Raw genomic sequence first — 12,731 nt, 5'->3', positions numbered from 1 at the left:
CCATCGTTTTTAATTTGGTTTTTTAGGACTTGAATATTACAAAGATTTTGGCCTTTGTCTCTGAATTTTAATTTAATACCTTCTGTCCATGTTAATTTCCTAATGGAGCTTGTATTCTGAACCTGATTATTATGTTTCTAAAGCCTCTTTGGTCTATTTGACATCTCATTATCATTATCACTTGATGCTAAATTTGAGATTATGATACTTTTCCTTAATTTTTTTCTATATGAATAGTGTTCATAGTTTTCCTCCACCGATAAGGTACAATTTGCCTTTTAAACAACTGACTTCTAGTTGCATAATCTCATGGGATCTCACCATAAAGCTCAAGCTGTTCTGTTCAGTCCATAGAGCACCTCAGCTTCTAGATCTATTACAAGAAACATTCCTTTATTCCTTTTCAGATTTCTGATTCATAAGGACGGTAGATACACGCAGAGGAGTTTAAGCTCTATTGCTTATGTGACTCCATATGCTTCAGGTGTTTTCAGTTTCTTTCCTAATAAGAATCGACCTGTGTGGTTTTCCAACTGCTATTTAACGGCTGCAACTTCGCTTATTTGTTCTGTCCATTTTTGGATGTATCTTCTATAGGATTAGTACCTCTATTTCACTTTTCCAGGTATGGACATAATACATCTACTCCTCTCAGTTCAGCCTTGAGTCAAAGAATTCTGCTAGTGGCTGATTTCAGAAAATCTCTCTGGAAATGTTCTCTCTGCTTGTTGTCACCACTGATACATCCATGTCCAGGTGAGGAGCTCACCTCTGAACAGCCTGCATCTGAGGTGCTTGGTCAAGGCATAAAGCATTGGAACACTTCAGTGAGCTTGAGCTCCTTGTAGTTTAGATTATACTGGAAGCTTTTTAAGGTTATCCTTCTGGTCAGATTTCCATGTTAAGCAGTTCCTTGGTAAATATAAAAAAGATGGCACAAAGCCTAGCTCTTTTTTTTTGCATCTTACAGCATTGATGTATCTGACACTCCATCTTAATCTTGGCAATTTGTATGCCCAAAAGCAAGAACATGCTCACCCAAGAATTACAGCTGTACCAGAGTAATGACTCTCAAATGAAAACTATATTGATGATGACCATTATCAGATGCCGTTTGGTCTTCTGTCTGTTTACAAATTGACATGGGTAATGTGTAATATTTTGCTGTAGGGGCTAAGGAGATCTCTAGACTCTTGGTAATCCATTTTTTCTTGGAATGGCTTTGTTTTAGACATGTTCGTCCATTCTCCTGCTGATCAGAATCCTGACAAAGATAATATGGTTCACCTGCCATAATGTATGTCATCATGCCATGATGGCATTGGCAGCCACAGTTCACTATTTGCTTTGTCTTGTTTTCTTCAAATAACTCTGCCTTCTCAACCTCCTCTCCTTGCATTGGGGCAACATTTTCATCCAGTTATTGAGATACAGGGCAGAATCTTTCTATTCTATTATGTCTTTCTATTCTGATATGTGGAAATTCTTTGTTGAAACAGTAATTTCATCCTATGAAATTTCACATCCATTGTTTTTTATCTTTTACTTGTATTTGAAAGAGCAAAGTTTGGTTTATTGTCTGTTAGGGGCTATCTTGTAGCTTACCTTGTTTCTTTTTTCTAAACCTTTTGTAAAGTATTTCATTAGTTTTTTCTGTTCATATTTTTCTTTTCTTTTCCTGTACTCCCATGTATTTTAAAGTATCTCATCACTGCTTCTTCATAATATTTCTCCCTGGCTATCACCAATATTCTACTCTCATGTAATGTAGTCTTTCTAGTAACTGTGACATCAGCTTGTCCAACTGGGAGAATTGTTTGATTAATAAAGAAACCTATTCTATATTATATTTAGGAAAAAATAGTCTTTTGCTCAGGTATTTCCTTCCTTCTGAATCAATGTATCATATAGTATAGCCTATTTTTTCCCCCACCATTGGAAATGATCACGCCATACTTTAGATGGTTGTTATGCTCTTGCTTTTTACCTGGACCATGAGGCACCATTCCTGTAGTTAAAGTGGCCACTTAGGCTTAGTTTTTCACTTTTTCAACATAGTATGATAGACTTGCGGGGCCAGCACATTGTGCAACAAGGTCACATAGTGTAATAAGATTGGGACTGGATTAGGGACTTCTATCCTCACTGTGAGTTGTGTTGGGTGTGTGTGCATGAAGGGAGGCTCAGCCAATCTCATTGTACACATATTGTACTCTGACAATAAAGGTAATAATTAAAAAAAAACTTTTCCCCATGGCCCCTATTACATTTTGAAACTTGTCTTCAATCCCTTCATGACGATAAGATACTCTTCTGGACATGAATCTGTTTTGTGTGAACATGTGTGGATTACAGAGATCATGATTGTGGAGAATTGGTTACTTACTTGTAATTGAGTTGTCAAGTGGTCATTTTGGAATTTGAAAATTCACTTCTCATTTTTTGTGGTCCCAGATGACTCTATTATTCCTTGGATTTTCTGTATTAGGAAGGAATTTTGTGACATAGTATTGTCCCCAAACAATTCTGTAAGCACTAAAATGGTGCTTCTCAATCTTGGTGACTTCCACATGTATGAACTTCAGTTCACAGAATTCCTCAATGAGAGTAGCCACAACTGCCATATCTGGAACTTGAGTGTTTGCACATATTGAATTTGCCCAGCTTGAGAACCCCTGCTCTAGAATGTTGTAATAAATGCTTAACTCTTGCTCATAACCTACATATGGGTTTATAGATGATCCCTTGAAGAATTGTAGCTATAGGTAAATAATCATTTCTTGTAAAAGGAAATTAAGTTATGTCAGATTTAGCCTCGTCACCCCTTTCTATACAAATGTTTGTTCAGTTCAGAAATGGGATAAAATCAAATAATGTTGCCTGTGATGTTTTTTAAAGCCCTGATGTAGGACAAAGATACTGGAAGGGCAGTCCAAATTCCTGTCTTACAGAAATCTTTAGGGAGCCTGTGTTACACTACAACAATCCATGATATTAAAATTCAGCAGTGGATACTTTTTACTGAACTTATACTTTGAAACTTGTTTTAAGAGACACATGTCTTTTTTCCTAATACTCTTTCAGAAGTACTGTATTTTTCAGACTATAAGATGCTCTGAAGTATAAGACACATCTAGCTTTTGGGGAGAAAAAGAAGAAAAAAAATCTGCCTCTGCCTCCCAGCAATTTGCCTCCTTGCAGCAAACAGCCCGGTCAGCCTCAGCACAGCCTGATTAGAACAAGCAGCTGATTGTCGGTTGTATCGGCCTCCCAATGATCAGCTCTTTCAGGCTTCAGGGATCACCATCACCTATTGCTACCTCTGTGTGCCCCATTTTCGGCCTCTGCATCCCATTTTCGGTCTCTGCGTGCCCCATTTTTGGCCAGTTTCAGGTGGTGGGGATCGGAATGGGCCAAAAATGGGTGCATAGAGGCTGAAAATGGGGCGTGTGGTGGCCAAAAATGGGGCAATGGTGATTCCATTGCTGGGAGGCAGAAGCTGAAGGGTGAGGGCCAGCAGGTGGGTGGGGCTTCAGGAACATTTGCTATATAAGACGCACAGACATTTCCACCCGCTTTGGGGTGTGTGTGAATCTTATACACAGAAAAATACGGCAATTGCTGTTTTCTGTTTCAGAGGAAGCCTTGGCGTATAATCCTTGTTTTTAACCAATGATTTTTATTTAACCTTTAAAATGATTGCTATTATATTTTTCTACTGGTTACTTTTTATATATTACCATTGAATATGCAAGTATTTTACTTTCAGAAATGAGTGTCTTTTTATTATATGTTGCCTCAAAAATTGAAAAATTAGCATAATAGAAATATTTTAAATATATAAATAATCTTGCCATGTTCTATATCACTACTAAATGGCAGAGGATTATTACTCAACTCATTTAACTGATATATTAAATCTTTTTCTTTTTTGAAGGTTTTAATTGTTTTAATGTCTAACTTCATTTACTCCAACAATTCCCAAGTTTATAATATAATCTGTGTTTAATATGCTTCCCATTCTCATTTTTTTAATCAGATGTGGTAGCAAACAAGGTGAAGAAGACTATAGACCACTTTTTGAGAACTTTGTCCAAGATCTTCTTTCCACGGTCAATAAACCAGAATGGCCAGCTGCAGAATTGCTTCTTAGTTTACTGGGAAGATTATTGGTAAGTATATGGAATTATTTTTTTTAAAAGTGTGAACTTTAACAAAAGCTTGTTCTTCATCACAGCTTAGTACATAATTCTGAACTTCAGATGTTTTTGGTGAGAAGCTCAGTCTAAGTGCATTTTTATAGGTGCATCTTCTACTTTTTTCCTAATTCCGAAGGATTGTCATAGGAGCCCCAGATCCCAGAATATCTATAATTATTCCACAAATATAAGGAAAGTGGGTTTTGTGAATGCACATATGAACTTACAGAATTATAATAATTGGTAAATTAAAGATTCAATGTTTAGGAATTTATTTAACAAAAAATAATTTATTAAATAAAGTTGTTTACGAAGTTGTAAATGTATAAGAGCCAATATTTTTAGTTGGGGGAAAAAACCCTAAATTTATCTTGATTGGGAAGAATAGTGAAATAGTATGAGAATTAATTTAATTAACAAAAACTTTTAGCACGCAACTTATTATGCTGGACTGATGAAGTATTAATGAAAGTAATAAAGTGTATGTAGCAATGGGACTTTTAAGTTAATATTAAATTTACTTCCAACATATTCAGAGAAAATTGTTACAGGAAGTTCTATTGTTGGCACATTACTCCAGTGTTGATCACCAAAATAAATAATTCATTTTCTAAAAAGTGTAAAAAATGCAATGAGTAAACTTGGTCATTTGTTGATATTTGGTGGCAATGTTAGAAATGCTCAGCCAAATGCCCAATTTTAGAAAATAATTTATATTAGAAAATCTTGAAAGCTGAACTGTCCCTGCAACGTCATTTTTACTAAATTTTACTGAATGTATTTTTAATAAATTTTATTTACCTATACTGAACTAGCTTCCTATATTTTAACAGTGATAAAAATATTAATACTTCTAATTCAAAAAGGGTGTTTTAGCTCTTCCTTGGTAGAATGGCTAAATTATATTATGGAACTATACTTTGAGATCTAAAATTACCCCATATTTAAAAAATAAATCTGATGTGCAATTCAATTCTAATTGGAAAGCATCATCTTTAATTTTTTATGTTTAGAGTTTATTTCAGTTTTATAAGAAATTCAATTCCTAGCGTTGACTGATTTTTTATGAACAGCTTTAATCAGTTAGATAACACTCTTTCAAGAGATGCATCAAGATACAAACTTTCATCCAGTAGCATTTGTGCAGTTAATAAAAAAGAATATGTTATTTACTTTTAACTGTGGTTTTTAAGTGTGCTTGTGCAACATGGACATGGGTACATAATCTTGTAAAGCTGCTTACCATATTTTTTGGAAAAGATCAGGCAATGTACAAGCATATTGAGGGAGAGAAAATGAATGTGACAAAAGTATTGTGTTTTTCTTAGGTCCATCAATTCAGTAATAAATCAACAGAGATGGCTTTGAGAGTGGCATCACTTGACTATCTTGGAACTGTAGCAGCACGATTGAGAAAAGATGCAGTTACTAGCAAAATGGATCAGGGATCTATAGCCCGAATTTTAAAACAGGTTTGATTCTTGGTTCTTGGTTCTAAGGAAAAATGTTTTAATAATGTTTTAATAATTATTGTAGTAAAAATATCTGAGTATTGATTTTTTTGGTGCCTTTGAAGACACTCTTGACTCGTGGCAGCTATCTGGACAAGTTTCTGCAGTTTTCTTGGCAAGATTTTAGAAATAATTTGCTATTGCCTCTTCTAGGATTGAAACAAAGTGACCAGCCCAAGGTCACCCATTTGGCTTTGCTCATTTCAACCTTCCTTTCCCCTACATGAAAAATCAGGTTATGAAAAGAACCTACCTTTTATCTACCAACTCACTTCTATGATCAGGTTTTGTTCATTCCATCACAATATAAATTTGTTAAATACGTGGAGTTTCTCTGATTCTTTAAATATCATGGGCAAATAGATTGAATTCATGGATGTTTGTTCTCATTTGGAAGTTAATATTTTGGGGCAACTGCAGTACTGAAAAGACTAATTTTGAGCCCTTTTTTAAATGAACAAAAATGAATTAGTATTGCATTCTAATATCTCATTTCTATCATTGATTAAAATCATAAATGTATTATAGTCAATAGAGCCAGACATTTCCTAAGGAGAAAAGATTTTTATAGAGTTATGATTCTTATCTTCAGTAAGCAACTTTCTTCAGGAAGTCCAGTTATGGGTATTATCTACTTCTGTTATGAACTGGTGAATTAACCATTAACAACAATCATTTATAAGGTTAGCTGTAATATTCACCAATTCCATAAAATTGTCCCCTTTTTGAAGCTGTATAGAAGGACACTTTTATTCCAAGCTTTAAGATTCATCAACTATTACTAGTATTTCTTTGAGCATGAATAATGGTAAGAGACGAAGATTCATTTCGAACAATATTGGCAAATTATTTCAAAAGAGATGAAATTCAGGTTGCAAGTTTGCACTCGTGTCAGAAGTAACGAGGCACTTTCTGGTTGAAAGGATTAGCCAGTGACATCACTGTTGCCTAGGGCATGCCAAGTTAGGGGCTCCTTTTATGTTCCTGGCGGGAACTGAAGTGAAAAACAAGAGCTCAGCCTGCCCCATAGCAGCACTCAGGTTTTGAACACAGGCCTGCTAACCTCCAACCTAGCATCCTAACCACAAGAACCACCATGTTCCTAATTCCAAGTTATGTCTCTCTAAATTTCTAAACATGCCTCTATTGCCTCAAGTTACTCAAAAGGTAAAAAAAACAGGTTGCACTCTTGAAATTTAGACAATCATTGCTATAACTGTTTAAATTTCAAGACTGCAATATTTATTTTATCTGTGTTGAATACCTTGAGGCACGTTTACAACATATAGCGATGTTAGTCTTATTCTGATGCTGGGAAGAATGTCAAAAGTATATTTCTTATGTTTTATAGGTCTCAGGAGGTGAAGATGAAATCCAACAATTGCAAAAGGCATTACTAGATTATTTGGAAGAAAATACAGAAACTGATGCATCATTAGTGGTAGGTTGTTAGAATAAAAATTGGTTTAAAATAATTTTTCTCAATAAAACTAGGTAACGAGTCTTTAGACTCATATATGTTCTGCTGTTGTGTTTCGCTTAAAAGGAGGCTGGTGTTTTCCTTTCACACTGCTCCTTACTCAGGTCTCAGACAATCCACTTTGATGGGCTTTGTGGGTTTTGACTCTACGGTGGAGGAGGCCTCAGTTATTTATTATTATTTATTTATTTTGATTATTATTTATCCCACTTTTATTATTTATGCAAATAACCTAAGATGCCAAACATATTACACCTTCCTCCTCATATTTTCCCCACAACAACAACCTCGTGTGATGAGTTGGACTAAGAGCCCAAGGTCATCCAGCTGGCGTTCTTAGATAAGGCAGGACTTGAACAAGTTGTGCTTATTTCTTGATTATTCTGATTATTCCACCGTCCTAAAGGTAGCATTCAATTATAAAGCTGCATACTTTTAAGGCTAATTAAAAATAACCCTCATATTGCAAATATCTGATTATATTACTTTGAACAATATAAATAAGATTTTGGCATTTATTCTGTTTATAGCATCATTTTCGGATCCTTTTCACTTTTGTTTTTTGTATTTGCTATATTTGTGAGTTTTGAGATTCTACTGACACTTCAATAAATTGTATGTATTTATATTTTTATTAGTTTAGTTTTGTAAAATAATAAAAAGACAACACAGGTAGTATTTGACTTATTATTACAATTGGGATTGGTATCTCGATGGTTCATTGAAGGTGACATTAAGCGAGACACCCACATGACTACTTTGCTCAGTGACTTCAATCCTAGTTCTCCCAGTTGCAATTGTTAAGCAATTAAGTGGAGTGCTGAAGAAAGGGCCTCTCCCACAACACAAGAGTGGCTCAGGCCCTCTCCCCACCCCACTATGCCTGGTTTCACTTACCTTAGCCTTTTTTTGCAGTTGCAGCCTAGCCAATGCGAGACATGGCCTTCCTACTGAGGCTGCCTTGTGCCATCCTGCAAGTGAGCCCCATTCTCATGTTGGAAGGCCCCTTTTCCAAATTGTGCGATTTGGAGAAAGGGCCTCCCAAACAATCATGAGAACTATCAACTGATGAGGACTAGCATTGATGATGTTACTGAGTTTGGATAATGAAATGTCTGCAAGAAAACAAGCAAGCTCAGAGAAAGTTACAAAAAATCTATTGAATGTGATCATTCTAAACTTAGGGTTAGCAATCTTTTTAGCCTTCAGAATGATCGCATTTGCTAGCTTTCTAGTCTTCCTACTAACTTTCTAGTTAGTAAGCATTATCATTCTGAAGGCTAGAAATCTTTCTACATTGACATATACTAGTTTTCCAGCACTCTTCCTTATGCAGAAGAGAATGCCTCAACTGGGCTATAGAAATGGAGCTTGAATCTTCATGGAACACTTGGTAACTGGTTGTAAGCGCATGTTAAATGTATTTGTGTGACCATGTGGTCAGCACTATGTTTTATGTTTTATATGGAAGTGCTTTACGAGTTATAAAACACACATTCCAATGCTGTCATAACTTTGAATGATCATTTAAATTACTAGTCAAAAATCAAGAACTACCTGTATAATACATAATGCTGCTTTTCTTGTAGAAGTTTCCAATTCAGTGATTATAGGAATTTGTCTTATTTCCAATGGGGCACTAGTCCATTTCATGCAATGTTGTTTACAGATAATTTTTCCAATGTAGATTTTTTCAGAGACAGTAACTTCCATCTTTCCTCACCAGTGGCTGTGCTGGATGGGGCTGATTGAAGGTGGCCTATATCTGGATGTAGGTGCAGGTAGTCTTTAACTTAAGGACTGTAAATTGAACCTGGAATTATAATCATAAGTTGTGGTGATCATTAAGCAGATCAACACATGACTGTGCCTTATTTTACAACCTTTTTTGCTGTGGTTAAAGTAAAGTAAACACTGCAATCATTAAGAGAACCCATTTTCTCCAATGGCTGTTTATTAGAAATTCGTGGTAATTGCTTGAAACCCACAAAAACTGCTGAAAATTATGGTCACATGACCGTGGGATGCTGTAAATGGCCAGAAATGCAAACTGGTTGACAAGCATTCAAAATGCGATCATATAACTGGGGCGGTAATGCTGCTGTTGGAACTACAGAACTGGCTGATAAGTAGCTCTGAGCAGGTCCATCGTAATTTTGGTTGCTAGATAAGGACTACCTGTATCTGCATTAACTGGTAGCAACTCTCTTCAATTATATTAATATTTTTAAACTAGTAAATAATTATTAGAGGAATTCATGGTCCAATTTTCTTTTCCTATAACATAATACTCAACCACACACACACACACACACACACACACACACACACGTGCTATATTTTAACTGAACAGCCTCTGACTTTTTTCTTTGTTCCCATTCATGGTCCTATTATACCAGTTTTCTCGGAAATTTTATATAGCTCAGTGGTTTCGGGATACCACTATGGAGACTGAGAAAGCAATGAAATCTCAGAAGGATGAAGATTCGTCTGAAGGAACTCACCATTCAAAGGAAGTTGAGACAACAGGACAAATTATGCACCGAGCAGAAAGTCGCAAAAAATTCCTTCGAAATATCATTAAAACAGCACCATCTCAGTTCAGTACATTAAAGTGAGTTTTCTGGACTGTTCAGTAAAAACAGGTTTATTTATTTTAAATAAATTGGCTTTCTTGTGTTGGTGTATTTTTTTCTTAAAGTCTAAAGTAACTATCTGCAACTTTGTTACAGGATAAATTCTGATACTGTGGACTATGAAGATGCTTGTTTGGTTGTACGCTATTTGGCCTCTATGAGGCCGTTTGCCCAGAGCTTCGATATTTATTTGACACAGGTAAACTGCTGGAAGTTTTAATGAAATGCAGATTGTTTCCTGTTTCTAAGCACTTATGCAGTAATGTACAATATCTGTTCATTGTTGAATATAATTATTTAATAGGCTATGATTACACCACATGTTTCCATTATTCTTTGTATCAGTTACATTAACACTTTTATTTATCCGGCATGCCTTTCATACCTTCCTCAAATGTAATTCATTTAATTCTGGAGATAATTAAATCGAATCATTGTCTTAAAAGGATAAGGAAGGTTAACAACTTTTCATGAACTTCACATTTATTGATTTGCATTTATTATTAGGGATGTGAGCTGTATCTTGTTTGCTATTGCTATAGCACTGTCATAAATATAATCCTAATTTAACAAAGTGATTGTGCTATTTCTTGGAGAATGAATTACCAGACATAGACAACCAATATTTTCCATGTTTAAACTCTCTGTTTAATCAATTTATACATCTGCCAAACTTGATTGAGATTTTGGGCACTGAATTAAGAATAAGTGAACAAAAAACAACTGAATCAAAAGGGAAAAATATAATACAGTTGAGACCAACCATAATAATTCTCTTAACCTTTAGAGTAGCAGTCTCCAACCTTTCCACCTCTGCTGACTTGCAGTGGGCTGTGAAGAGAAGAGGAGATGTTTTCACCTTTGCATGCACCTTGTGCGACCCAGTTCCAAATGGGCTGCAGCCCGGCACTGGACTACAGACCAGGGGTTGGGGACCCCTGGTTGAGAGAATTTAACAACTTTCTCCAATGCTAAGAGTAAAGTCATGTTTTCAAAGTCTAGTAAAAGGCCATCAGGGTTACAACCCCTTGCATCCTGAGAGTGTTGTTCCATAGGACAGGTCCCATAACAAAGAAAGTATGCATCCTACATCCCATCATGTGGTATTGCTTTATAGAAAAGACTCAAAGCTTGTCAACCCTATTGAATCTTATGGGACAAGCAAAGATAATTAAAAGTTGGTGGTTCTGTTAATAATCCTGTACCATGTAGGACTTCATAAGTGGTAAACAGAGTACAGACCCTTGAATTGCATCTGGATATTTTAAGAACGTGCAGTTGGCAGATCAGATGGATTTGTGCAAAGGCCTGTGCAGCTACCATTTGCTAAAAAACAGGTGCCAAGAATCTCTCAAGTTATGTATCTTGTCTATCTGAGGGAATGATACCATATCTAGATTTAATGATGGAGGATTACCACATGGGAGGCAGGGAGTGGCTAAGACCCACAGCATTCAGTCTTAGTATGATAAAGTCTAAATCTGTTCTTCCCCATCCAGATTCCTGCACCCCCAAGATTTTGGGAAAAAATATTTCATTGGCTGGGGTGCAGAAGCATAATATGCATCATTCTTATATTGATGATACTTATGCTATGTCAGTGAATGATCTTGCCCAGCAGCCTCATGTAGTTGTTAAATAGAAGTGGGAAAATTTGAATTTTGATCCTCTTTTCGGGAATATTAGCAGTCCCCACACTTCAGACTTTGTATTTTCTGTAGATTTTATGAACAGCCTTTCTATTCCCTTGACTAAGACATTTATGAAGATAATAAAGAGTACAAGGCTCAAGATCCAAAACTGTGATATTTCACTGCATTCCTCCCTCTATGTGGGCATAGACCCATTAAGGATTATGTGTTGACTATGGTTGTTCAATCAAATGCGAAACTATCTGATAGTGGGACCATCCATCTCACATTTTTAAGGAGTCTATGGTCTAACTCATCAAATGCCTTACTAAAGTTTAAGTATGCTACATCCACAGTATTTCCTTGGTCTACTAATCTAGTCACATTGTCAAAGAAATGCCAGCCCGCTACAAGAAACAATAGAATTTGTCTGGCACCTATTTTGAACAAATTGATGCTGGCTTCTGATAAACTGTTAGAAACTAAGGGCTCACAAGCCCATTCCTTAATTAGCTTTTCAAGGGTTTTGCCAGGTATTGATGTCAAACTACTGTTATAATTCTCTTTGCAAGGTCATGACAGATGACTAAATAGCTACTTTTCATTTTGCTTTAATCTTGGCATGTTTTCACTCAATTTTGTTTTCAGAAAGTAATAAACAGTGATTATTAACAAATGCCTTTTTTAAAATAGATTCTGCGTGTACTTGGTGAAAATGCAATAGCTGTTCGAACAAAAGCCATGAAGTGTTTGTCTGAAGTAGTTGCAGTAGACCCCAGCATTCTAGCCAGGGTAAGAAAGAGAGAGAGAGAGAGACAATATCTAACCATACATTTGTATTTATTCTCTCTAACAGCTCTTCTGGCTTTGTTTATATACCTTTATATTTTGCTTGTTGTTTACAGTTGGATATGCAAAGAGGTGTTCATGGACGGTTAATGGATAATTCCACAAGTGTGCGAGAAGCAGCTGTGGAGTTACTGGGTCGGTTTGTACTTTGTCGACCACAGCTTGCCGAACAGTATTATGACATGCTGATTGAGCGAATACTGGTATGAATAGTTTTACATTTTCCTCTGTTATGTGTGAGCGTTTAAAGGCTGAAATTTGAAACACAGTTACAGTTTTTGTTAATCCAAGCCTCTTGGATTTTATTATAGGAGATCAGGAGAAGTTTATCATTTATAGAAACTTTAAAAAAAATGAATGCACAACATAACCATAATGTATCAAATCTCATATTGGTTGCTATTAAAGTTTTATATCTGTTTTTT

At 35.7% G+C, this 12,731-nt stretch overlaps 1 protein-coding gene across 3 annotated transcripts in view; it reads left to right on the top strand.

The window, feature by feature from the left end:
• NIPBL (NIPBL cohesin loading factor) overlaps window positions 1–12,731 on the top strand; it is a 168,419-nt gene that overhangs the window by 129,710 nt on the left and 25,978 nt on the right. For all 3 annotated transcript variants that reach the window (XM_087927378.1, XM_087927380.1, XM_087927379.1), the window contains 7 exons: window positions 4,040–4,172; window positions 5,528–5,671; window positions 7,062–7,151; window positions 9,590–9,804; window positions 9,923–10,025; window positions 12,151–12,249; window positions 12,363–12,509. In XM_087927378.1, the coding sequence (XP_087783504.1) occupies window positions 4,040–4,172; window positions 5,528–5,671; window positions 7,062–7,151; window positions 9,590–9,804; window positions 9,923–10,025; window positions 12,151–12,249; window positions 12,363–12,509 (931 nt within the window). The remainder of the gene's footprint in view (window positions 1–4,039; window positions 4,173–5,527; window positions 5,672–7,061; window positions 7,152–9,589; window positions 9,805–9,922; window positions 10,026–12,150; window positions 12,250–12,362; window positions 12,510–12,731) is intronic.

This window comes from Pseudonaja textilis, chromosome 2 (assembly GCF_049901715.1).
Source record: "Pseudonaja textilis isolate UNSWEBS1 chromosome 2, rPseTex1.2, whole genome shotgun sequence".
Lineage (NCBI taxonomy): Eukaryota > Metazoa > Chordata > Lepidosauria > Squamata > Elapidae > Pseudonaja > Pseudonaja textilis.
The sequence above is the reverse complement of the archived record's forward strand: the minus strand, read 5'-3'. Positions and strand labels throughout refer to the sequence as shown.